The following is a 27,123-nucleotide window of genomic DNA, read 5'->3' on the forward strand; positions in this document are numbered from 1 at the left end:
GAGTAGCTCATGCAGATGAACGGGAGGGAGCAATGCCATTTCCCTCAGAGATGGTCACAAGTAGCTGGTATGGGTTTGCAGGGGCAGAAGAAGCTCTTGATGAGTCCTTTCTCCCTACAGATGGGCTGGGACCGGCTGACAGGTGATGGAGCAGAGCAGTGCTGGCGAGAGCTCCATTCCACTGGGAGGAGAGGGACGGCTTGGGTAAATGGAGGAAGCAACTGTCCTAAAGAGGCAGCTTGCCCCTCCCACCAGTTGAGGGGGGCTGTGGTGGTGGGCTAGACAAGCACAACGCTAAGGAGGGCTTGGCCCTGCAGAGATAACGGCTGAGAGGAATGGAGGGAGCAGCAGCTTGAAATGGCCTTCATTCAGCAGTGGGGCAGGGGGTGGCAGGCACAGGTGGAAGGACAGTGCCGAGGAGGCCTTCTCCCTGCAGGGGGTTGAGAATGGTTGAAGGTGTGGAGACCAGCAGCTGGCAGTAGACATATCATAAAAGCTTCTCCAGGGAGGCTGAGCTCATGTTTTAAGGGCACCAAGCACCATTCTCCTACTCAGCCTCTCCACGCCCACCACCCTCACCCCTAGATCTGGCCCTGCGAGACCTAGGTGTTCAGTCCTAGTCCCCACACAGGACTGCTCACTGTAAGCCAGGGATCTGTCCTTCGGGCTGCAACACCGCTGCTCTTCTATCCCAACAGATGCCTATCCGGGAACCCTGGGCCAGGGAGAATGTGCGCTGGATTAGAAGGTAAGCCACCGGGAAAGACTGAGGCCATAGGTTCTGGGTCACTGGCGAACTGAGGGCCACCTCTTTGCTCCTGGTCCACAGACTCTTGGGTCTAAGTCTGTGTTTTCCTAGCACCTGAGTGAGTGATAGCGCACTAGAAATGCCGGGATTTGTAGAGGCCAGTGAAACGCCTGGGGCTGGACCAGGAGATGGGACAAGAGGTGGTTTGGGGTTATTGTAAACAGTAACTACGCGTTTTCACTTCCCTACAGCTAGATGGGTTTCCCAGCCCAAATTTCAGCCGCCTTACAGACTAAAGGAAAAAGAGTAACTTGTCTGTAAAATGTACAGGGGCAAGGAGATATTAATAAGAAGAGGGTTGAAGGGAAAGGCGAGAAAAGGCTAAATGTATGATCGTGAGTATTGCTGGGAATGTCTACAGGAGTCGAGGCAGGGGGAAGGGGATAAAGCAGAGAGACAGACAGACACAAATGCAATTAGCTTCAGCACAAAAGTAGGGGAGAACAGAAAAGAGTAAGTGAAGAGAGGATAAGTGTATCTGAGAAGAAAGCCACAGAGAAGCTGGCTTAAATGAGAAAGAATATTTGATAAAGAGATACAGTGTAAAAATTGTCTAAGTTAAACTACTAAAAAAAAAAAAATTGTCCATTGCTTTTGATACTTCTTTAGAACTAGTTAGTTCTTCTAGAACTTAGTGCCCAAAAAAGGTTGTCTCACTTGGCCAACCCATGTGCTTCCTTGAACCAGCCATCAGGGACGATGACACTCGCTGTGTTTCCCTTTTTCCTTGGCTGCCCACAAGTTCAGGGCCAATTTCAGCACTCGGCTGCAGAAAACTTTCGTGCGCATTCTTCTCTATGGCTCTGATTTCTCTTGCAATCTCAATTTCCACGTCCCGTGCTTTTGCTTGTGATTTTAAGGTGGTCTGAAATCATTTTGGGAAGTAGGCTGGGCATAAATTTTCAATATAGCAATGAAGCTAAAGTGGATTAGTCTAAAAGGAAGTGAAAGATGTCAGAGAGCTGAAGGATGAAAGGACCATAGGAAGAAAGGTGGGAAAGGAAAAAAGAGGGAGTGGGAAGCAGAGGCAGGCAACTGACTAAGGTGCGGGAAGCAGCAGCAGCCAGGGACAGGGACAGGTGCAGCCTTTGGACAGTGACCACAACACAGACCCAAGGGTGGAGCTCTCCACTTCTAAGCACTAACTTTTTCTGCAGGACGCCAGCTCTGGCACAGTTCTCTGCTCTTCTTTTACCTTCCTTCTCCCAGTAAGTCCTAGCCTTACCCCAGACCACCCCCCAGACTGAGTCACCTGCCACCCAGCTCTAGCTCCACTGCCTGTCCTTGGAGAATCTCCGCAGCCCCCATTTGTGGGCATATTCAGAGACGAGGAAGAGTTGCATGTGGCCCACCTGCTCCCATTAGTTTTAAATGGAACCTCTCCCAGACCTCTTGAGGGAGGTGTACGACTTTGTTCTGGGACACAAGGAAAGGAGACAGATAATGGACAGTCATGGAGGAACCAAACTTACAAGGGACTTTCCAGGGAGGGCAGTAAAAATACCTCACCCTGCGCACACACACACACACACACACGCACTATCTCCCTCTCATACATGCATACATACATACATACACACACAATATGCAGACAAGATGTTCTACAAATACCAGGCAGGCCTGTGGGACAGAGTTGAAAGAAAGGTGGTGGTTGGTGGTGGTATTTGGGATGTGCGTGTGTGGAAAAGTGGCTATGTGTGATGATACAGAGAAGGGGTCGTCATGGGTTACTGTTGTGGCTTTCCTCTGTGTCCACGCTCACCGGAGGGAGGCCTCCATTGTCATTGAGCCGCTTGGCCCTGTAGGTCTCATAATGGATGTTGTGTGTCACTTCCTTGAGGTCCTGGAGGTGGGTCCTGAAGGACACAGGATGGGAAGAGAGAGGACTGAGATTAGGGGCGGGGGAAGGAGGTGACCCACATCTGAGGTTAATCCATCGCTTGGATGGACTGGACCCAACAGCTAAGACCCGCTCCAGAGAGCCGGTGGTGCTTCTACAGCCCTTTCTGCTCCATGTAGGAGCTGGACCTGGGGCAGAAACCTCTTGTCAGAGAGACCTGGAGACTGAGGAAGTGTGCCTGAACAGTCACAGTCACATTCCCCTCTGAACCCAAATAAATTAAACCAGCCATTTGCCTGGGGGGTGGGCATCTTACCTGATGACAAAGTCTCGAAGCAGGGCAAACTCACAGTGGTTGAGGTTTTCCACTGTGAACAAAGCAAAACAAAACAGGTGTTCATTAATGCAGCAACCCCAGCAGGTGAACTTCTGCTAGGGTCATGGGGACTTTCGGGAGAGAGCCACAAGACAGGTTAGTATAACCCTTCTGGAGGTTTTCTCATATTGCCACTTTGGTATACTCGATTTTACTCATTGAACAGATATTTCTTAAGCAGCTACAATGGGCACAGTACTGTCCTAGCCTCTGTGAAGTAACAGATAATGGGGATTACTATTCTTCCCATTTTACAGATGAGGAAACTAAGACACAGGGAGTCAAAGAAACTTGCCCAAGGCCTAAGATGCAGTTTCTATCCTGAGGAAGCTTATAATCTGATTGGAAGACAGTAACACACATAGAAAATAACAATCAAACAATTTCAGAAAGGTCACAAGCTGTAAGTTCAATTCGGCAAACATAGATTGAGCCCTACTACTGGCAAAGCACTTGTCAAGGGTTGTGAGAGCCGGACAATGATTTAGACGTGAACCCTCTAGACTCACAATCTAATGAGTGAGACAGCCATTCTCCTGAATGATTGAAATTCAAGGCCGATAATGAGGAAATGCTAGGAAAAAAAAATACCAACAAAGGGTCATAGGAAAATAAGAGACAACACAATCCACTGGAATGGGCCTTAGTTTTGGAATCAAAATATCCAAGTCTGAAGTGCAAGTTATGTGACCTTGGGCAAGACACTTAGCCTGTCTGAGACTCAAGTGCTCTGGTGGCTCGTATTCTGAGAACAGTCACACCTACCCTGTTCCCCTCACAGGGTTATCATATTGAGGGAGATAACTGAAGTGACTCTGAAAACTTTCAGAGTCGTTATCACCTGCCCAAAGTCACTCATTCAGGATAAAACTAAAATGGTCACATCTGAACAACCCTTCAGCAGTTTGTCAGATCACATCACACTCCAAGTGAAAACCTACCTTTGAATTTTCCAGACCTTACGAATCTCTCCACGTTGTAAACTCCTTCGATATACCGAGTCGGTGCCTCCCGGTCAGGGGATAAACTGGTCTCTCACTGCTTCCTGCCTGTTAAGTCTTGTCTTCCCAGTTAGACTGTAAGCTTCCTACGGGCAGGGTCTGGCTGGCATTCAGCTTATAGCATCTATCCTTGGAAACTCTATGGGGCGGTTCTACTCTGTCCTATAGGCTCGCTGTGAGTCGAAATCAACTCAACGGCAACAAGTTTGGTTTAGTTTGGTATCCTAGGCCAAGCTCCCTGGGTGGCACAAATGGCTTGTTCTCAGCAGCTAACAGAAAAGGCTGGCCTTTGAACCCACCCAGGAGCACCGTGGAAGAAAGGCACGGTGAGGCTTCCACAAAGATTACAGCCAAGAAAGCCCTATGGAGCTCAGTTCTACTCTGTAACACATGTGGCTGCCATGAGTTGAAACTGACTCCATGGAAACGAGTTTTCTTTTTTTGGATCCTAGGCCAGTGCCTTGACCTATAAACCAAAAAACCAAACCTGTTGCTATGGAGTCAATTCTGACTCACAGTGACCCTATAGGACAGAGTAGAACTGCCCTATAGGGTTTCCAAGGCTGTAAATCTTTAGGGAAGCAGACTGCCACGTCTTTCTCCCATGGAGATGGTGGGTTTGAACCACTGACCTTTTGGTTACCAGCCAAGTGCTTAACCACTGCACCACCAGGGCTCCTCCCTTGATCTACAGATGCTTAATAAATGGCTGTTGTATAACTGATCAGCTGCCAGTTCTTCAAGATGATGCCTTGAATTACCTTCGATGATCCCCCAGGGAGTTTTTCTGCCGAGGACCCTCTTGCCATTCACTTGGTACTCCTTGTCACTTCCCACCACCGCGAAGGGCATGCTCTCCTGCTGGAGGGGGACAGAAACACAACCAGACACACGCGCACAGTCATCCTGCTACAACCTGGGCATCCATGGGCAGGCTGGAACTCAGGTCTGGGCTGCTAGCCTGAACCACAACCCATTTCTGATGCTTGCTCAGTGATCCCACTGTGGATGAGGGCAAGGAGCTTGTCTCTTAAAGAGCACTGGACTTGGAGTCAGGAGTCCTGAGCTCAAACTCTGACTGCACCACTTTCTAGCCGGTAACCCCAGTGAGTCAGCTTTCCTTCAACTGCAGGACACTTGGCACTTTTCATAGTGCTCTAACACACACTGGGGCGATTTGGAACAAGTCTATGAGCTAGCTCGGGTAGACAGAACCTCTCTCCAACAATACCCACTGTTATGGATTGAACTGTGCCCCTTAAAAAGATACGTTGATGTTCTAAACATTGGTATCTGTGAACGTGACCTTGTTTGGAAAGAGTCTCTGAAGATGTCATCAGTTGCCATGATGTCATAGTGGAGTAGAGTGTGTTCTAACCCAGTCTGGGTGGTGTCCATACAAAAGAGAGAGACACAGACACACAGGAGGAAAAATGTCATGGAATTCTACAGCTGCAAGCCAAGGAACATGGGGGGGGGCCAGCAGCTAGGAGAGATATGGAACAGAGTCTCCCTCAAAACCTCAGAGGTAATCAACACAGCCTGACCTTGAACTCCCAGCCTCCAGAAGGGTGCGACAATAAATTTCTGTTCTTTTAAGCCACCCGACTCATGGTGAATGGGATTGACTTGACGGCAATGGGTTTGGGTTTTTCTGGTTTTATAAGCCACCCAGTTTGTGGTATTTGTTACAGCAGCCAGAAGACACTAATACACCTACCCAACGACTGGCCGGAGTTACTGAGACATCTATAAAACCTACTGGCAGACTTGAGCATTATGCTTTTTTAAGATCTATATGGAATCGTATTGACAACAGCAACTTGAAAGATAAGATAGGAACCTTAGCGGGTAGTGAGTTTATGTTAATGGAGGAACAGCTCAGAAAAGGAGGGTGAGAATGGTTGCACAAGTCGAAGAATGTAATCAATGTCACTGAATTGTACATGGAGAAACTGCTGAATTGGTGTTATGTCATGCTGCGTATATTCTCAACAACAACATAATAAAATTTTTTTAAAAACCCTACAGGCAGAAGCCCACAGCCCACTAACTCTCTAGCTCCAAGGCTATGTTTTATCACGTGCAGGCCCCTCTACTGTACCAGGTGGGCTCTATGTCCACCAACAGCCAGCTGCGCTTGTTCCCAAGCAGACTTGTCTGATGTGAACTTGTTACTGTAATTGCATACATCCGGTACTACGTAAAGCTGAGGACACAGGACTGTGGAAAGACAGCTGTTTCTCTGAAAATTAAGTTGAAAGACTTGATAAAGGTGACTTGCTTTTGCATCAAGATTGGATTTATCGTCACAGAGGCCTTGGCGCCATATGAAAAGGATGTTCAATGAATGTGACATATATGTTTTAGGTTAAAGTTTTAATAAAACATTTAAGGTTTGTATGCATCATTTTTCTTAAATGATTTTCTCGCTTCCACTGACTTTTTCAATTAACTAACTTCCTGTCCCAACTACATCAGATAAGGGGCTTCTACTAGATCTCTACATCTGATGGAGGAGGAGACTCAAGACCAAAGTGGGGAAGTAATGTCCCAGGTTACAGTGGGTAAGTTCAAAAGCCCAGGCTAGACCTCAGGATCCTGACATAGAATCACAGAATCGCGGGATTTTAGAATTGAGAGGGATCTGAGAAATCGCATAGGCCATGCTTCCCAAGCTGGGCTCCATGGAGCCTTGATCCCCAGAATGCATCCCAGGGGCTCCCTAGAAGGCAGGGTTCTGTGCCCCACATTGCTTAGCCAAAGCAGCTGTTTTTGTTTTACATATTGGATTCTGAGATTTAATTTTTTAAAAGAGTTAGTTGAGGAAAAATAAAGCCTGTAAAAGGAAAAGAGGAAAACCCTCAATGAAATAGATTGACACAGTGGCTGCAACAATGGGCTCAAGCATAACAACGATTGTGAGCGTGGCGCAGGACTGGGCAGTGTTTCGTTCTGTGGTACACAGCGTCGCTACGAGTCAGAACCAGCTTGATGGCACCTGACAACAACAACACAACAAATCCTATAAACTGGTCATCTGGTCTGAGGATACTGAGGCAGAGCTTTGACTAGAGTGTGGATCCCTTGGATCCCAGGCTGACCTCCCACCACCCCACACTAGGGTTTTCCAGGCCTTGTGGGGAAGAAGGCATCTTTGTGTGGTCTGGGGAGGAGCGGAGCATCGGCTTGCTGGGTGCCAGGAGCCCCCTCTGTGTGTTCATAGCCCTGCCCTGCCCTCTCCCCCGAAACTTCTGGTTTGGGTCAAGCAAGGCGGGGAAGAGAGAACAGAAAGGGAAAAGTAGGTGCAATGACAAAAGAGGCACATGACAGGCATCGTGGAGCATCAGGAGGGCAACTGCATGAGAACAGCAGCCCCGGCACCCACCCTGATTTTGTCATTCTCCGTCTTGTCCTCCAAGTCCTCATCAAATTCCTTCTGGGGGTAGAATTCAATGCCATTTACTTCAAGCTCCTTGCGAACCTATGGAGGGGGCAAGGAGAAGCAAGGCAGCCAGGTGTCAGGATAATGGAAAAGAGGTGTGTGTGTATGTGTTACGGATTATGTCCCCCAAAAATGTGTGTCAACTTGGCTAGGCCATGATACCCAGTATTGGGGGGTTGTCCACCATTTTATGATCTGATGTGATTATCCTACATGCTGTAAATCCTAACCTCTATGGTGGTAATGAGGCAGGATTAGAGGCAGTTATGTTAATGAGGCAGGACTCAATCTACAGGATTAGTTTGTATTTTGAGTCAATCTCTTTTGAGATATAAAAAAGAAAATTGAGCAGAGAGGAGGGTGACCTCGTTACCACCAAGCAAGAAAAGCTAGGAGCGGAGTGCATCCTTTGGACCCGGGGTCCCTGCGCTGAGAAGCTCCCAGACCAGGGGAAGATTGATGACAACGCCATTCCCCCAGTGCCGACAGAGAGAGAAAGCCTTGCCTTGGAGCTGGCACCCTGAATTTGAACTTCCAGCCTCCTAAGCTGTGAGAGAATAAATTTCTCTTTGTTAAAGTCATTCACTTGTGGTATTTCTGTTATGGTAGCACTAGATAACTGAGACTGTGTGTGTGTGTGCGCGTGCGCGCGTGCCTGCGTGCATGTGCACACGTTCTGAAGTCAGAAGCATAAGCCAGCCTTTGATAATTAACAGTCATCTCTGAGCACTGAGGTCCTAGGAAGCAGGAAGGACCTGAATACGGGACAGCCCCAGGTATACAATTACCACCGTCCAGCCTGAGGCAAGGAAGAGTCTGGGAAATGTAGGCTTCAGGCCCCTGATTCCTTACAACCAGCATGCTCATCTTGGGGTCCCTGAGATTAGGATCTAGACATCAGCACAGCTGAGTCCAGACCCCACTCAGGCGGTGCTTATGCCACTGCATGTTGTATTCCTCTTTGCAGGAAAGAGAGGTGAGCCCCTCCGAGCATCTTTGCCCTCTTTCCAGGCCAAGCTTAAATGTCACCTTCTCCAGGAAGCCTTCCAGGATCTCTGCAGCATTCTGCTGGATTATAAGTTTCTTGAAGGCAGCAACTATCTTTATACTTCTCTTGCATCCCCCACCCCCCACGCTTCCAACACGGGGCTGAGCCGATAGGAAATACCAATCAAGACTAGCAGGTGGTTGATTGATGAATTAGTCTAGTCCTTCAAGCTACCTAACATTTGAGGGGTGATTTCTCCTGCTCATGGTGATTCATGTAGTTAGTAACTGTGGCAAGTTAAGTTTAGAGGGTGAAAAAAAGGGAGCCTGGAGCTGTACCAAATTTTCTTCACCATTGGCCCCCAATACCGCCAGCCCCAGCCTCTAACCGTTAAGTAGAAGCCGGCATGGGGAGTGGTGGAGAAGTGTTGAGGGAAGGGATGAGAAAGAACAATGAGGAATAGGAGATGGTATGGACCCAGAAGAGGGGGAGGAAGGAACACGGACAGGAAAAGGAGGTGGAGGACTGTCTCACCCTTTGCTTGAATTCAGACTTCTCCTCCAGGGTCATGGTGTCAGCCTTGGCAATGACAGGGATGATGTTCACCACTTTGCTGAGATGTTTCATGAACTCCACATCGAGGGGTCGCAAGCTGGGGCCCAGAGAAGGCGGGGACATCAGAGCTACTCTGCCCTGCCCTACTTCCTGTACCTCTCTCTGCCCACAGAGGAGACCCACCCAGTTCATCCACTGCTACTACCCCAGGGGCACCCTTGGGACAGGAGGACTGGGATGGGAGTCTGGCTGAGGCCAAAAGGCTGCCACCCTTCTCCCCTCTGACACATGCTGTCTCAACCCAACTGCTCTCACTGCCTGCATCACGGGCCCTGGACTCCTCTACCCACACATGGCCCCGCCAACTGCTTTCTCTTCCTTTGTTCCCACCCAATCCCCCTTGCCTGTAAGCCCCATTCAAACCACTCCTTCAGACATCCTTTCTCATCACCTGGACCTAGGGATTTCTTTTGCCTGAGAGCATATGTGTTCTGCCATCCCTACCTTTATGTCCTTGTGTCACAGTTACTCGGTGAGTGTCCTAGTCTACCTATTGGCTAGCACTTCATGATGGGCTTCTCCCAGCCCCCACAGTAAGTCCTGCAGGGGCCCAGCTGGGGTCCCGACTCCTCCCCTAGGCTGAGGGCTTAGCTCCCCCAGGCTCTGGGCCTAGATCTGACTCCAGTTTGCAGCCCAGGAGACTCATTAACCCAGGTCATCTGCTGGTTGGTCTGGACTTTATTGAGTTCCTGGGCCTGGCACAGGCTCTTGTTTCATGTGCCTCTGCACCCCACCCCGCTGTTGAACATCTACTGAATACTCTCGTTCCTCCAAAATTTAGGGTCTGTCTTGTTTGCATCTTCCTCTCAAGAACTGAACTTGGCCCAGCAAGAGCTCGGTAATAAGTCATGAGGCCGTCCCCCCAACCAGGTGAGCTGCTAGCTTACCCATTCAGATCTCCACCCTCTGCCTGCTCCCAGGATTCCCCCCATGCAGCCCCACCTGCTCCTCACACCAGAGTTCCCAACACCCTCTGCTTGCTGCCTGTCTACATCTCTAGTGCTGGGCTGACCACACTCCAAATGCCTATAGCTGGGCCCACAGCCCACCCGACACCAGCTCCTATCCAGCACTCCTGCCCCTCCCCATCTCACCCTTCCTGCTGCCCACTGAGCTTGTACGAAGTAGGTATTTGTTGAATAAACAAGGTACCCTGTGCTCACATATACTGACTTCTCTCTGCTGGTACAGTCATACTATGGGGCTGGGATGCCATGGGCAGGATAGTGATTGATGTTGGTCAGCTTTTCCCTCCTGGTCAGGAAGTCAGACACAGGGACCAGGGGACTCCCAAGGTCACAGGGCCATGACTATATCCGAGCCCATCTGGCTCTCCCCAGCTGAGCCACGGCTGTGTGAACCAGTCCAGAAGGGGCCGACGCTGCAAACCAGAGCCAGGCCCAGCGACCAGGTGTGGGTGGTTACGTACGAGTGTCCCGTGGGGGAGATGAAGTAGAGACAGCAGTGGACGCGAGTGTCGGGGATGCGTTTCTTCCTGGCGATGTTCACCTCCTCCTTCAGGAACTTCTCATACTGTTCGTTGATGTACTTCTCGATGGGCTCCCAGCTGTGGGTGGAAGAAAGCAGATGGCGGATCACAAGGACATACCTGGGATCTCACCTCAGGCACAGTCAGTAGCCATCCCCTCACACTCACCTCAATTCCTCCCTTCCACACAAGTCTAGGATACATTCTGCACCTTATCAGGTGCACCTGCTGGCTGATTCCCTCGCAGCCCACCATGATGGCCTCCCTCTTAGCAAGAGTAGAACACTCCCTCTCTCCCTAGTCCCCTCCCTGGGTGATCAGAACCTGCAGAGCCCTGCCCCCTCCATAAATCATTGTACACTTTCACCACCTCCACTACTTACTAGCTGAGAGGCTCTGGGGAAGTCTCTGCCCCTCTCCTTTCGCATAAGTAAATCGGGAGTAACAATAATTGCCTGGTAGGGCTCATGTAAGGATTAGAAAGAACATAGTAGGTAAAGTGCTTAACGCAGCAACGGCCCACAGAAAGTACTCGATCGTGATGAACATCCACTGTTATTACTGTTGTTAATATTACCTTTCTCTATCAAGGAGCATGCTTATAATCAAAGAAGTGGGCAGCCCAGCTACCACTACTGACTGCTCTGACTGGGATCACAACAGAGCTCCTGGATAGAGCGGGAGAGAAAAATGTAGAACAAAAATTCAAATTCACAAAAAAGACCAGACCTACTAGCCTGACAGAGACTGGAGGAGCTCCCCAGGCTATGGTCCTAAGACACCCTTCTGACCTGGAACTGAGGCTATTCCCAGAGGCTACCCTTCGGTCAAACAATAGACAGGCTCATAAAATAAACAATAACACCTGAGAGGAACAATCAATTATACGAGATCAAAAAGGCAACATTTGCCCAAAAGCAAAGAAGAGATGGCAGGAAGGGGTAGAAAATCCAGACAAAAGGAAACAGGGAACCCAGGGAGGAAATGGGGAGAGTGCTGACACATTGTGGGGAATGCAACCAATGTCATGGGACACTTTATGTACAAACTATCAAACGGGAAACTAATTTGCTCTGTAAACTTTCCCCTAAAGCACAATAAATTAAAAAAAAAAAAAAAAAGACAAAGAAGAGGGCAACCAGGTATGTTTCTAAGAACAACACAGCTATTTCCCAATTGTGCTGCTGGGTGAGCCTACCTGTCTACGGCAGACTCCAGCTCCCTTATAGGGACACAATGGTCCCCATCTCTATCTGGCAGCAAATGCCTCCCTGGAAACTTCTGTCTGTGTTCTGGTCAGCCTATTTCATCCCCTTCTTGGTTGGGGGCTGACTCAGCTTTGCTAAGTGCCCTTAACGCAGCTTCCCTCTCTCCTGCAAACTCCCCTCCCTCCTGGGTTTCACTCCTCCTCTCTTCATCCAGGGTTATGACTTCTGGCCCGCAGGCCAAGCTCTCTGCCACAGCCTTCAGGCCATCCTGGGTTTCCAACTCAGCTCCCTCATTCTGTCTATCCTGCTGCCAACGGTAACAGATCCACTCCCACATCCTTGCAACCCCTCAGCTGAAATTCCCTCTGCACTGCCCCCTCCATTCCCACACCTGATCTCCATCTGGGCTCTTTCCCTGTCTCTCCCAGGCTTTAGCCAGTCTCCCTAGTTAAACCCCAGCACAGAGGGTGAAGATGGCTCCCAATGTGGGGGAATCTGCACCACGTTCCTATCTTCCTTGCGGAATGTATAAAGTAGAAATCTCTAAAGAAGCAGACGTGTACCAGTTTTCATTGTTGATCTGGTCTCCAAAGCCTGGGGTGTCAATGACGGTCAGCTTCATCTTGACACCTCCTTCCTCGATCACTGAGGGTGGTGAACAGAAAAGGCCCCAGAGAAGTCAGTCCTAGAGCTGATCCCAGATGCCCCTGCAGCTTACTGGCCAGGGAAACCCAGGCCTCGTTCTCTTCTTAATGACCAGTTATTGGAAAGGTCAAGCTCAGGGTCTTCTCCACCTCACACCTTTGCTCACGCTGTTCCCTGCACCTGGAATGCCCTCCCTACTTCTTTCTACCTGTCTAAATCCTACCCATGGCAAGTTCCATTTTTTTCCCATTCCCTCTCTTTTCTGAACTAGCACTATAGAATTTAGTGCTTAATTCTGTTCTATCTCAAAATTGCCTTTCGTTTCTCTAATTCCCCTATAAGTCCCATTCTTTCCCCTTTCTGGGAAGGCGCCCCCTACTCTGCACCAAGCCCAAGGGGTCCCTGCCTTGTCCTTACCATGCCCAATAGCTTTGATCTCCACCGTCTTGGGAATCTTCTCCTCCCGGTTCCAGCTGGTGGCCTTGCGGCTCACTTGGGATTTGAAGAGTGTGTTGACTAGCGTTGACTTGCCCAGTCCACTCTGACCTGTAGCAAGGCAGGAGGAGGAGGTAGGAGCAACCACTGGTAGCATCTCTCCTAGGAGCTTACAGAATTCTAGAGCTGAAGGGTCCTGAGCTGTGATCCAGGCCACTGGCAGATGGAGGGGGGCTGTATTATGGTCTTCTGGTGCTGAGAGGCGAAAGCAGGCAGGTATAACCAGCTTCCTGCTTACTGGAGAGGGCCTTGGGAAAATGTCAACTGAATTCCACGTTCTCACCTTCCTGGAGTCCCCAGCCCCAAGGACCCCAAAATCCAGGCTGTATTCACCATTGGGAAAGGGGCAACCTCTGCGTTTATCTAGTGTAAAAAACCAACCAAACCCATGGTTGTCAAGTTGATTCCAAATCATAGCAACCCTATAGGACAGAGTAGAACTCCTCTGTAGTGTTTCCAAGGAGCTGCTGGATTCAAACTGCCAACCTTTCGATTAGCAGCCAAACATGTAACCACTGTACCACCAGGGTCCCTTCTGTAGCATAGTGGTTTTTAAATTAAGCTTCCAGAAGCCCTAGCATCCTGTGGAGCTAAATGCCTGGGAAAGCACTGCGAGAGGAGAGGAGAGGAAGCTGGGCAGGCACAGCCACACACCCCTCGCCACCACTTCATTCACTGTGGCTCCATTTTTAACTGTTTTACACATGCAGTCAGTCCTGTAGACGACCTCATTTCAAGGAGGAGCCCCATGGCTAAGAAGAGTAAAGACGACTGGTCTAGGCAGTGCTTCCCACCCTGTATGTGCACAGGTCACACCTAGGAGCCTGGCCACTGTGGAGCAGCTTCGTCATCACCTGGGTGCCCACCCCAGACCTATGACTCAGAATCTGCACTTTCATAGGACTGCCAGTCGAATCAGTGTAAAGTTTGAGAGCATTCCCATGGTATATTAGTAAAAGGACCAGATGGGGTGGCTAGAGCCTAGGGTTCTGGAGCCCATTGTGTTGGTTCCCTGAATGCCTTTGGATTCACCAAGTGTGCTCCTTGGAGCCACACTTTCTTTGCTGATAGGGTGGTGGAGAGGGAGATGATTAGAGAAGACCAGGGATGGCAAATAAAATGCATTTTTAATTCCAACTGATCAATTGGCAATACCATCTGGGCTCCATCTGGGCTCAGTACTGAGCACAGGCCATAGCTGGTCAGCAATGTCTGCCATAGGCACTGTTGGAGAAAGAAGAGACCCAGGTGTCTTGCATTTGCCATTCTTGGTCTGTTTTCTGAAGTCATTCATTCATTACATATTCTTCAGTGCCAAGTGCTAGGCTAGAATCAGATATTCAGTGGTGAGCCAGACATCATCTTTACCCTCAAGGAGCCGTTTAGTGTGAGGGAGACCAAAACATAAGCAGACAATCACAACACCTAATCACTATGAAAGAGACACCCACAGGGTATTGTAAGAACCTACAGAAAGGAATCTAATCTAGTCTCTGGAATCAAGGAAGACTTTTAGGGAAAAGTAACAGCTGAACTGCAACCTGAAGAAAGACTTGGAATGAACCACGAGAAGGGGAAGGGTGTTCTAGACAGAAGGAACAGTATATGCAAAAGCTCAGAGGTAGGAAAAAGTGTGGCAAGTCCAGGAGAACCGTTCCTTAGGAGTGTGCAATAAAATGCTAGATGGGAAGCGCTAAGAAATGGGCTGGAGAATACCAGGCCAGGCTAGGGACTTAAACTTATCCTAAATTTAAGGACTGGTCTCCCTGAGTGGCACAGTTAAGCATTCGGCTAAAGAGTTATTGAAGGGCTTTAAGTAGAATCCATGAATTGATGAGTTTTGTAAGTTGAAAAGATTTGGCTGCTGATGGACAGTAGACTCGACAGTAAAGGAAACAGAGAACCAGGCGAGTCAGTGCCACTCAGAGTGTGGTCTGTAGACCAGCTGGCAGTGTCCATGGACTGTTCATTACTGGTTCTTGAGATAAGACACTTGCACCAGAATGGAAATGGACTACATTACTATGCACACTTCGTTCACACTTTAGTGCAGCTGATTTTTTTTATAGCAAGACTTTCCCGACAACTGACATTCTGGCCCAAGCCCTTCCCGCACATCAGCACATTGAGCGGCACTGGGTCAGGTGGCCATGGCAACCCAGGTGACAGAGACAGCGGCAGCTTGGCCTAGGGTTGTGGCAGTGGAGATGCAGAGAAGTGGGCAGATGTGAGAGATATTTATGAGATAAAATTGACAGGGCTTGATGATGGATAATATTTGGGAATAAAGAAGGAAGAGGAAAGAAGGCTGATGGCCAGGTCCCTGTTGCAGCAACTGAAATCAGGCCAAGATTTCTTCCGGCTCTACTACTCTGTGATTCTAACATTCACACTACTTGATGACCAAATTCCTGGAAATTTTCTCTAAGCTTTAAAATACTACAAAAGATCAGTAAAAAGACCACTCTTCATCTGAGCCACCCACCAGCTCTTGGAGGTAGAGGAAGACACACACCTGAAAGCAGGTTCAAGGTGGTTAAGAGGATGCCTGTATATCACCCAGCTAGGGAAGGGCCCAGGGCAGATCACCCACCCAAAGCACCCATCCTGCACCAGTTAGCCCTGGTGAAGAAGGGATCACCCTCTGTTATGGATTGAATTGTGTCCCCCAAAAATACGTGTTGGAGTCTTAGCTCCTATACATATGGATGTAACCCTTTTTGGAAATAGGGTTTTTTTCTTTGTTGTGTTCATGAGGTCCTATCAGTGTAGGGTGTGTCCAAAACCTAATCACTTCTGAGTTAATAAGGAGCAGCATGGACTCAGAGACAAAAAAGCACACGCAGGGGAAGACAGAGGCCACGCTGTGAGAAAATCGCTCAGGAACAGAGGAATACTGGGAGAGACAAGGATCTCCCCCGCCAAGCTGATAGAGAATGAGCCTTCCCCTAGAGTCAGTGCCCTCAATTCAAACTTCTAGCCTCCTAAACTGTGAGACAATAAATTTCTGCTTTCTAAAGCCACCCACTTGTGATATTCTGTTCCAGCAGCACTAAGACAAAGAGCCCTCTCCCCCAGGCAGCCTCCAAACATCAGGCCTTTGTGGCCAGCATGAGGAAATTCTTCCTCCTTGAGAAGCCAGGACTGAGACCATGCTGAGGGAAGAAATGGGATCCTCTGTGCTCCCCACCCTCAGGGCCCCCGGAGCCCCACCCACCCACCCAAACCTTCCATACCGACCACCATGATGTTGAAGTCAAAACCCGTCTTCATGGTCTTCTTGCGCATCTGCTCAATGATGGTGTCGATGCCGATGTAGCCAAGCAGGTTGGAGTTGATGCTGACGGGCTTCATGGGCACTGCTGGCTTAGGCCTGGGCTCAGGCACCAGCTCTGACATGGCTGTGTCCGTCCTGGTCTCTGGGAGCCCTGCCAAGCCAAGGTGGGAGGGGGCAGAGTCATAGGGGTGCCACTGTATTTCTCTCCTGGTATAGAATCAGGAGTCAGGGCTGGAAGGGACCTCAGGTATCATCTGGCCCAAGTCCCCTATTTGCCAGATGAAGAGCCTGAGGCCTAGAGAGAAGAGAAATTGCCTAAGACCACAGAGCCAGTCCCTAGATTCTCCAGCTCCCAGGGCACTGTCAAATGACTCCATTGGCCTGAAGCACCACATCTGTGTGTCTAACCCAGGGCTTCTCCACCTCAGAACTGCTGACATGTGGGGCTGGAGAATTCTTCACAGTGAGGGGCTGTCCTCCATTGTAGGGTGTTTAGTAGCATCTCCAGCCTCTACTAGATGCCAGTAGCAGCCCCTAGTTGTGACAACCAAGAATGTGCCCTAGAGGGCAACACTGCCCCTGGTTGAGAACCTAAGAGATGTTTGAGATTATTTGGACCTGTGTCCTACCTCCCCAATAAAGGGCAAAGACAGCCTTAGGATCCTATGTCTAACATCCGTTGACTGGCTGTGACTGACCTCAGTGGCTTTGGATTTTAGAAGCAAACAGGGCTCCCCTGCAACCCCCTTGCAGAAGTGACCATCTCTCCCAGCCTCAGTGTCCCCTTTGACTCACGGACACCTCTGCAAAGCCAGGTGTGTCAGTACCCTGAGGAGCTCCCGACAGCCTCCTGGTCAGAGTTTTGAAAATCTATGGAAGGAAGAAGACTGCTCTTTTGACCAAAGAAAGAGGATGAAACCCAGGTGGGGTCAGTCACTTGCCTAAGATGACACAATGTGGGGTGGGCGGTGGGGTGGCAGAAGAGAAGGGAGGTTGAGGAAACAGCCCTTCCCCAGTGGGGAAAGACAAATATCCCCCTGGCAGATCAGACTACGCTCACACACAAGAGATCTGTGGGTTAGGCCACGTCCCCCAAGGTAGGTTACAGGATAGAGCAGCTCCATCTCCCCATCCACAAAATGGATGTGTGGGGCAAAGGTGCAAAGCGCCTGGCTCTGCTCCTTGTCAGCGTTGTGGACTTGGGCAAACCACCTCCCCTCTAGAAGCCTTTTTCCCTATCTGTAAAATAGTCAGGATAACCATCATGGCCATGGTGAGCATTACGTGAGACATAATGCCCAGAAAAGCCAAGCACAGAGCCTCAGGGTTCCAGGCCCCCCCTACCCCTGCCCGTTTGCAGTTCACAGGCTCCCTGGCAGAGAAGAAAGCAGTATACGTGAGAGCACTTGTTAAAGGGAAGTACCCCAGATGTTAATTACACAAGTTATTGGACTCCAGGCTCCCTCCAGGACCCCTTCCAGCTCTGTCATTCTAGAATGTGTCCTGTGGTTCGTGATTTCCACCCCGCAGAGTCTCAGCCTACGGGAGGACTCATGGAGCAGCAGATGGGCAGGAGGGAGACGGGGTGCCTCCCTCCCCCACCCTAAACCCCGCCAGGAATCTGCTCTTGTACCCCACCACCTGCTCCTTCCACCGGTGCTGGCAAGACCCATTCTTGGATGAGAAACTATTTTTTCCCCTGTCACTCCCAGTCACAGCCAAACCTGACAAAGCCTCAGGACCTCCCCAGGGTTGGGCCCGGCTCTCTCCTGCTTCCCAGGAAGCCCTGCCAGCCAGCAGCTCCTGGCGGCAGCAAGATTGGCTCAGCCCGGCAGCAGCTGACTCTCAGCACCCGGGCCCTGCTCTGCTCTCCCCAGCACGTGGCTCACCGGCCCCACTCAGAGCACCTGCGCCCAGGCTAACTGCCCCATTTTCTCTGCCCAGCTGCTCACACCGGCTGGCCATGGTCATTGCCTTCATGCCTCCACAGCTGAGTCCCATTTGGTCTCCACAACCTGTGTTGTGAGATGGAGCCACCTGGTGTGGGAGGTGGGGGTGGGTCTTATGCCCAATTTACAGACCTGTAAAGTGAGCCCTGTGTTTATTTATGGGATTTTTTCTGGTAAGCACAAAGTGTGTGTGTCCTCTGCCTGGCCTGCTTAGCTCTGGCCTGTCAACTACAGCCTCCTAAAAGGGCATTCCCAAAAGACAGACCCCGGTTGAGAGAAATCAAGGGGTCTACCAGGCTCCCAAGAAACTTCTATGGGTTCTACAGGCCTTCAGTAGGTACGTGGGCAGATCTCACTTTCACTCTTTCAGCAAGCATCTATTTAGCACCCACTGTGTGCATCGCACAAAGCATCTGCTGGCAAGTCAGGTCCCTCCCAACCACATGCCAATTACATGCCAGTCACATGCTAACAACCAGCAATTTGTCAGCCACAAGTAGCTGCAAATGTGCTGCGCTCACTGCACCAGGACTTTGCACAAGCTGTAACATTTGCTGGGAGACCCCTCCCCACTCCAGCCCCTGGCTAACTCCTCCTCCAACATTCAGCCCAAGCACTTCTCCCTCAGGAAAGCCTCCGCTTCCTGGCCCAATGGTGCCGCCTCAGCCCCCTGTGAGTACTTGGCACGCTGCGTTCATTGATTTGATCATTTACTTACTCCATCCCATCCAGGTGCCTTCTATGCTATCAAATAGGGCCTACTCCAGCCAAGCCCTAGGCTAAACATCAAGGACACGTTTGTACGCCCAGACAAGTCCTTGCCCTTGAGGGCCCACAGTCTGGTGAGGGTCCCCAACAGGTACGCAAAGACCTCTGGGGCATGTGACAAATGGAGGTGGCTTCTGTAGCTCCATCCTCTGCCTTACAACTCCAGGTGGAGACACCCATGGTGCCCTGGTCCCACCATGCCAACCTCAGATGGGCAGCTGACCCGGGCTTCAATTCTGGTCCTGACATGCTCTGGCTGAGTGACCCCCATGAGCCTCAGTTTTCTCCGCAGAAAAGTGAGGACGGTCCCAGCTTTGTGGGGTTGCTGTGGAGATTACACTAAACCATGGTGTGAACCACCTGGTACACGGCAGGCACTGGATATCTGCTAGTTCCCGCCCCCTCCTGAAGGCAGGGGCCATGTCTTATAGAAAGACCTGGCAGTCTGCTTCCATAAAGATTAAACAACAACAACAAAAAAAAACCAAACCCAGTGCCATCGAGTCAATTCCGACTCATAGCAACCCTATAGGACTAGAACAGAACTGCCCCACAGAGTTTCCAAGGACCATAAAGATTACAGCCTTGGAAACCCTATGGGGCAGTTCTACTCCGATAGGGTCGCTATGAGTTGGAATAGACTCGATGGCAATGGGTGGGCCTCCAATGTACCTAGCATACCACAGGTGCTCAGCAATGATGAATGAATGAATGAACATGAATGATGAATGAAAGCCCCACAGCAGGGCAGGTGTTACTTCAGAACCATCCTCTTCCTCCTCCCTCAGGTGGGGCTCTATTCGCACTGCAGCTACCCCTAGCCAGCACATGGCTGCTGTGTAGGTCACGATGGGGGCGGGGGGGGAGGGGGTAGACCTCCTTCACAGAGACCTGGGGAGAACTTTACCCTCCCCCGAAGCAGGGGGTGAGGAGGGCTCCCCAGGGCTGGGTAAGAGCTCAAGACGTGGGCACAGCAGGATGCAGCTGGTCTGCCTCCCTGGGGGGCTTGGAGAGGAGGGACTCAGTCTGAAGCACCCTGTCCAGGAGCCACCTGCCCTGTAGGTAGGTGCTCGGTGAGAGGCACTGTCAACCTGACTGGGCTCTGGGCGAGTCTCCCATAGAAAGGGCACTGTCAGCCACAAGCCCAGCAAGGACCCTGCACTTTCATTTACAAGCAAATGAATGGCTTTGTCTTTGTCTGGCCCAGGGACCCCACCCCTCCGTTAGGAAGGTGGCCGCAGGCGGAGGGGACCTTTCTGGAATATCACCTGCCTCCCTTGCTTAGTGCCAGTCCCCCTCTTCCTTCTTGGGCTTGGGATCTTCCCCAGCCTTTAGCCGCCTTCAAGACCCCACCCCCACCCACAAAGACAATTCCATTTGCCCCAGCTCCAGCCCGGGGCTCCCAGAAAAGAAATCACAAACGCTCATCCGCAGGAGCAAAGGGGCCTGAACACCCCCTTCCCCCATCCCGGTCTCCCGGAGGCCAGCGAGCTGCCTTGGAGACCACTAGCTGCTGCCTGTCTCCGTGTTTGCCTGACTGCCTGTGTGTGGGGAGGGGGTCCGTGTGTCCGCACACACGTCTCTATCAGGGTATAGGTGTCTCAGGTACCTGTGCGTGGTGCGGCTGTGTGTGCGTGTCTCGCGGTGCTCAACCGTGGTTCTCTCTGTATCTCCCCACGTTCCTGTGTGTGCATTTCTCCCGACATGTACCTCTCGCGGTGTGTGCCACCGTGTGTGCATGTGTCACCGCGCGTGGGCTCCTCGGCGCAGCGACCCTCCCCTTGATAGCACCACTAGCCGGGGCCGCAGCCTCGTCTCGGCGGGCGCTGGTGGCCCGGCCGGCCGCCCTACCTTTGGACATGAATCCTCCTTTGTCTCCGTCCTCCGGGAGATGCTCAGGGCGGGGGGCTGCCCGGCTGAGCGGGGCGCGGGCTCCTCCCGGCGAGCGGCCCCTGCAGCCGGCCTCGCCCCTGCGCGCTCTCCGCCCTTCCCGGCCAGCGGCCCAGCCGCACCGCCCCGCGCCCCGCGCCGCCCGCCCGGACCTCGCCTGGCTCGCCCAGCGCCGCGCCGCCCTGCCCGCGCGCACGGATGCCGCCACCGCCGCCGCCGCCGCCGCTGCTGCCACCGCCCCACGTGACCGCGCGCCCGCCGCCCGCGAGGCCCTCCCCTCCCGCGGCGCCCGCGCCGGCACGCGTCCCCGCCCTCCCGCGAGCGCGGGGCGGCCTGCGGGGCCCGGGGGCGCGCGGGGCACTCGGACGGAGAAGGTTTCCACCTCCCAGGCTCTGTCCCTTCTCCGCGATCCTGCACCCAGCCCCTTACCCTCTAGGCTGGGATGGGACGGGGGCTCAGGGGACTGGTGGCAGCGGTGGCGGCTGTGCGTGCGCGTGAATCACGCGGTGGTTGGATGCCGCGCTAGCTCAGCGCGGTTCTGCCCAGGCACGGGCTCCGGGAGAGCCTGAGTCAGGGGCTGGGATGGTGAGCCCTGTGACCTTGGGCTAGTCAGGAACTTCCCTGAGCTTCCACTTACCCATCAGAAAAATCTCTGGACATTAATGGACAGCATATTGCCAGGCCCTGGGGACACAGGGGTGGGGAAGACCGTCCCTGTCCTCAAAGGGCTCTGGGTCTGGTGGGTCAGATGTACAGAAAGCTGGACTGTCCTAATGCAGGAGTGGGGCGCCACGGGTACGGTGGACCCACTGGGGGTGGGCATCCTGGGAGCCCCAGAGGTAAGAGCTGCAGGGTGTTAGTGGACAAAAATTCCAGAGAGGGAGATAGAGTAAAAAGCTGAGGGAGTCTGCAGCCTTGGCAGTCAGGCCAAGAAACTGGACTTCAAAGGCAGGCAATGGCAAGTCACTGAAGAGTTAAGCCAGAAATGCTGCCCTCAAATATATGAGTCCCCGTGACAGCTGTGTGGAGGGCAAGGGGGCAGCCCAACTGCAGGATGGAGTGCTGAGGGGACCAGGGCCTCGCCAGGGGACGTGAGAACCGGACTATGGCAGAGGCAGAGGGTGGAGAGGAGGGACGGACAAACAAGTGCTGAGGAGAGAAAATCAACAGGGTCAGGAGACAGATCGGATGGGGTGCGGCAGAGAGTGGCGAGGAAGAGGAGGATACCAGGCTTCTAGTGTGAGTCACTGGATAGATGGGGAGACAGTGCCTGCAGGTGAGAGAGCAAGATTGGAGAAGGTGGGAGTCAGTCTAAGAAGAAAAGGGCTAACTTCTGGACATACCCAAAAGAAGTCCAGGTAGGCATGTCCTCCAGGCACCTGGCTGTCTGAGTCTGCATTTCTGGAGAAAGGGCTGGGCCAATGGAGGGAGCACTATGGTCGTGTAGGGAGGAGTGAGGGTCAGAGCCTTGGTGAGGTCCCCAGACTGAGTATGCAGAGTGGGATGAGAAGAGATCTGACAACCTGAAGACCCCAACAATTAAGAGGTGGGCATAGGGAAAAAGGTCAGTCAGAGAGGCTCAGAGAGAACCAGGAGAATGAATACAAGAGAGTGGAGGCTCAAGGAGGATGGTGCGATGGAGCCCAGGAGACCAAGGAATAGATGGTGGCCATAAGGTTGAACGATTGGGAGGTTAGTGGTGTCCTGCTCAAGGGTGGTGCTCTTGGTGGAGCAGAGGCTGGTGAGAACTGAGCAGGAGGTGAAGAAATAGAGACAATGACCACTTTCAGGACATTTGGATGGAAGGGACAGGAAATGATTTGATCGTAGTTATGGGGTCAGTGGTGTTTTTTTAAGGATGGAAGAAATGTGAGCTGTAGCTAGTGGCTGAAGTATTCGACAGCACAGGTGTAGAACATTTCCATTATGGTGGAAAGTTCTATTGGACAGCCCTTTTCTAGAGGCATCAATCTATACAGTGGTGTGATTTTCTCCTGTACATGGAAGAGAAGCCAGATTGTAGTGTTGGCCCCAGGTTGTAGCTTTGCTAGTGAGTGAGACAGAAAGATGGGGGTTCATGGAAATTGAGGGTACAGGTGAGATCGTTTCTCGGATGATAGTTTCTCAGATGCTAGGTGGAAATGGGAGTAACCAGAAGGGCCTACTAGGCTAGAAATTGAAGGTTAAGTGAGGTTGGAGAGCAGATGTTGCAGGAATAAGGACTTGAAAGAACCGGAAGGATGGAAGACTCTGGTCAAAGAGTGGTAAGTTGGTATTGAAGATTTTAGAGGTGGAGTGTCCTGGGTGATCACTAGGGCCATAGGGAGTGGGTAGCTGGAGGGCTTGAAGATAAACATCAATTTCAAGACTAGACTGTTGGATGGCTTGTAAACATGGACATGGAGTACCTGGATAGGTTGAGTACCTGGATGTTGCAAACACAGATTGATGGTGTACATGGACTTAAGTCTCTGGATGGAAAGATGGAGTTGAGTATATGGGTAGATGGTGTAAATGGATGTCAAGTACGTGGATGGGAAGTGTATACGGATATTGTGAACATAGATATTGAGAACATGCATGCATTGAATACATGGATAGATTGAGAACATGGATGTTGAGTATATGGATGACTTATGAACATGGACAATGGGCACAGACGTCTTTGAGGGTTTAGGAGTTAGTGAAACCTGAGCTAGGGGCCAGAATCCTCAATGAATAAGAGAATAATGATGGACATGACAGCAGTGAAAAGGAATAATGGGTGATAGAGCCAAGAGGCATAAAAGCATTGAGGAACAATGAGTTGGGGAGCTAAAGAATGCCACTGACCTGTGTAATGGTAAGTGAAATAAGGAATGTGAATGTACTCTGTAGAAGCCAAGAAACTTACTATTATAATTGATGAATTAGTTAACAAACCACCAACAAAAAACCAAACCCATAGCTGTCGAGTTGATTCCGACTCATAGCGAACCATCAATGGGGAAACATATACAAGTGATGGACCCCATCCATTCTTGACGTCATAAGAAGGAGAACATTCAAGAGAACAAATGATCACCTCCAGCTCTGCCCCTAACTTTGGCCATGAGATACCATGACCAAGACACTGCCCCTCTGTGGCCTCAGTTTCCCCATCTGTTCAATTAAGGCACTGGACTGGATGCTTTCCAAGTGTCTTTCCAAATCCCAGAATCTCTGAACTTTATAAATATTGGGAATAAGGCTACCCAAAGCAGGCAACCAGCTGCATGACTAGGCATGTCGCAGCCTCTCTGAAACCAAATGAACTCCCGGCCCTGTGTTGACCCACATAGTTCTGTATAGGACTTCCATATACAGTATCGAATCTCTAACTTACCTTTTAGGACTTAAGGGCTGGAGGTAGGGGTGGTCAAGACAGAGACTTTTAGGTGAGTCATATATTAGGCAACCGCCCACCTTCCTAAAAGTCTGAGTGTGAATGGAATTACTGTAGAAGGTCCCAGTTGAAGTCACTATCTCACCCCTAGAGGAACTCTGCATTGATGACTTTTGTTAAATCCCCACTATTGAAGTGCGAGTCTGTTTTCACCGCGCAGGTTTGCTTTTCAAGCTGGACCTACCTATAAGTTGCTGTCCAGTTGATCCCGACTTTATGGAGATCCTATAGATCGCCTGATTATTCCAACTCTTCAGGGGACAAATAAACAACTATGGGAGATGCTAAAGGGAGGATTCAGGATAATTGTTCCTCTACAAGTTATGCCTGTAATTCTTCCTTCTAATGACTTCCCTCAGCTTGACCTCAGACTGGCAAGTTGGGACCCAGATCAGGGTATTCCCGCTCTATGCTGTCCTCAGTCCTGTCTTTTTCCTCCCCAATTCATTCAGCTCTGCCCAGATCTGGTCCTCCTCCTTTTCCCAGCCTATCCAAGTGTAATCCATCTGCAGGCTCATGCTCCTTCCATGTCCTCCAGCTACCCAGTACAACCCCAGCCAAGCCCTTTGTACTTACATTTGGCTTTTCTGGCCAGGTCCGGTATGGCAGACTCTGTGGCTGGGTCTGTGGCAGCATCTGCTCTAGTGTGGTCCAGGGGTAGGTCTATGATTCTGTTTGTCATCAGTGGGTAGGTGGCAATGTCTGATGTGGTCAAGTTGATGACACTGTCCAGTGTAGCCCCTCCGTTGCCTGGGTCTGGACTGACCAGCACAACTGAATTCATGGCTATGTCCAGGTTGACTGTGTCCAAAACAGGAGAATCCATGGTTATGCCCAGCTTGGCTGTATTTACTCTAGCCAAATCCATGGCTGTGCCCAACTTGGCTGTGCCCGCTGCAGCCACATTCATGGCTGAGCCCAGATTGACAGGGTCTGGTGTTGCCAAAGCCATGGCTGTGCTCCCTGTGATTGTATCTGGCTTGGCTGTGCCTGCTGTAGCCTTGGATATGCCCAGCTTGGTTTTGCCTATTGAAGTTAAATTCATGGCTGCGCCTGGCTTGGTTGTGCCTGCTGTAGCCACGTTCATGACTTTGCGGGACTTGGCTGTTCCTGCTGTAGTCAAATCCATGGCTATGCCCAGCTTGGTATCCAGAACAGGGAACTCTGTGCAAGTTCCTATGTTCAGTCTGGCTGTGTTGGGTGAATCCAAATTGATAGCCAGGCTAGGTCTGTTGTTGGCCATAGTAGCTAAATGTCTAGCTGTGTCTGGCCTTGTGTCCAGAGTAGCCAAATCCAAGGCCGTTACAGGCCCCAAGGTAGGGGTGGCCCTTTGGAGATGCAGCCGGGATCTGGGAATACCCCTGGGCCGTGGCTTGCCTCTTCCTTGGGAAGCTTTGGTGGGCATGTGGGCAGTCATTGGGACAGGGTGCCCCTGACCCACTGGACCTGGCCCTGCAGGGCCTGGTGGACTCCGGGTTAACCGGGACTGGAAAGGTAGGGTCAGGTATGAACTTACCAGGGGCTTTTCCACTGTGGGCACCCTGATGGGTTTGGCCAGACCTGGGCTTCCTGGGTGCTGGGAGTGAACTCTGTCCCCTGGCACCAGGGTCATAGGTGGTGAACCTGGAGTGAGCAGCCTACCTCCTCCATGAGTAGCAACCTTCCTGTCTGGGGTAGGCACTTCTTCCCAGTGAGAAGGGTAGGGGTCTTGGGGCCGTGCCTGGCTGTTCTGACGGAGCGTTAAGGAGATAGAGCTGAGCTTCCTGGGTACAGGGCTGTTGCCAGGGGCAGTCCCTGGGGCAATGCCAATCTCCTGTGGGGCCACGCTTCGGGCCTTGGAGCCAAGGCCTGGTCGTCTGGAAGCTTGTGGGATGTGGCTTTGGGGGAAGGCATCCAGGCAGATGGTCTTCCTGAGGACAGGGATGAGAGGGGGTACCCCTCCAGGGAGCCTTGAGGGACGAGCAGAGCGTCCCAGCAGGTGACTGTGGGAGAAGGAGGCTCCAGGGCCTGGAGCTCCATGCGGCTGCATCTCTGGAGGAGCAGGAGCAAAATCGTGGTCCATCCAGGCCTTTTGTCTTCCCCTGAGGCAATCAACAGAGAGAAGGGCAAGCATGAGTGAGGCTCTCAGGCCTAGAGGCCCTGCCCCATCCCTTCTGACCAGCAGGGGGCACTGCCCAGGTCTGAAGGAGCCCTGTTTTGGGGACTGTTCTTAGTGAGAGCCCTGATGGTGCAACTGTCAAGGGCTTGGGTGCTAACCGAAAGATTGCTAGTTCAAACCCACTCAGCAACTCCACAGGAGAAAGACCTGGCAATCTGCTGCCATGAAGGTCACAGCCTAGAAAACCTTATGGGGCTGTTCTACTCTATCATATGGGATTAGTACGAGTCAAAAATTGACTCCACAGGTACCTGATAACAACGAGGTCCTTAGTGGAGTGTATGTGTGCCTTCTACAGTCCTTCGGCTCCCACCGGCTACATACCCACACCACTTTCCACATGGGCCTCTTACACACCATACACCTCCCCAGCTACCGCTCAGATGACTGTAGAAGAACTTTCCAACAATGGGTGGAATCGGCTGCCTCCAGCATGAGGGAACTCAAGGGGGACTCTACTTTTCCCTTTGCCTGGTCCTATGTGTGGCCCCTCTCTCTGTAGACAACTCCTCACAGGTCGGAAACCCAGAGAAGGGCGGTTGTTACTGGAGCGCTATCTGCCTCTGCCTCTGCCTCTGCCTCTGCCTCTGCCTCTGCCTCTGCCTCTGCCTCTGCCTCTGCCTCTGCCTCTGCCTCTGCCTCTGCCTCTGCCTCTGCCTCTGCCTCTGCCTCTGCCTCTGCCTCTGCCTCTGCCTCTGCCTCTGCCTCTGCCTCTAGAAGGGGCTGAAGGGCTCCAGGTCCACACCC

The 27,123-nt window shown here is 51.5% G+C and overlaps 1 protein-coding gene and 1 long non-coding RNA gene across 5 annotated transcripts in view; one reads left to right on the forward strand and one right to left on the reverse strand.

The window, feature by feature from the left end:
• LOC135231156 (uncharacterized) overlaps nucleotides 1-6,415 on the forward strand; it is a 28,188-nt gene extending 21,773 nt beyond the window's left edge. The window contains exons 2-3 of the long non-coding RNA XR_010321676.1: nucleotides 699-748; nucleotides 6,057-6,415. This is a non-coding gene — a long non-coding RNA (uncharacterized LOC135231156). The remainder of the gene's footprint in view (nucleotides 1-698; nucleotides 749-6,056) is intronic.
• Nucleotides 1-26,280, reverse strand: SEPTIN3 (septin 3). 4 transcript variants are annotated; one of them, XM_023559880.2, is made up of 11 exons: nucleotides 24,795-26,280; nucleotides 16,147-16,338; nucleotides 12,833-12,961; nucleotides 12,334-12,415; nucleotides 10,503-10,640; nucleotides 8,993-9,110; nucleotides 7,414-7,509; nucleotides 4,787-4,886; nucleotides 2,965-3,016; nucleotides 2,571-2,664; nucleotides 1-430 (listed from the first exon to the last, which is right to left on the reverse strand). In XM_023559880.2, the coding sequence occupies exons 1-11, from the start codon at nucleotides 26,278-26,280 to the stop codon at nucleotides 365-367; spliced, it is 2,553 nt and encodes an 850-aa protein (XP_023415648.2). In that variant the 3' UTR covers nucleotides 1-364. The 4 variants fall into 4 exon arrangements, with proteins under 4 accessions (XP_023415648.2, XP_064139508.1, XP_064139507.1 ...); XM_064283438.1 differs by lacking the exon at nucleotides 16,147-16,338; XM_064283437.1 differs by lacking the exon at nucleotides 12,833-12,961.
• Between the last annotated feature and the right edge of the window lie 843 nt (nucleotides 26,281-27,123).

This window comes from Loxodonta africana, chromosome 4 (assembly GCF_030014295.1).
Source record: "Loxodonta africana isolate mLoxAfr1 chromosome 4, mLoxAfr1.hap2, whole genome shotgun sequence".
NCBI classification, from domain to species: Eukaryota; Metazoa; Chordata; class Mammalia; order Proboscidea; family Elephantidae; genus Loxodonta; species Loxodonta africana.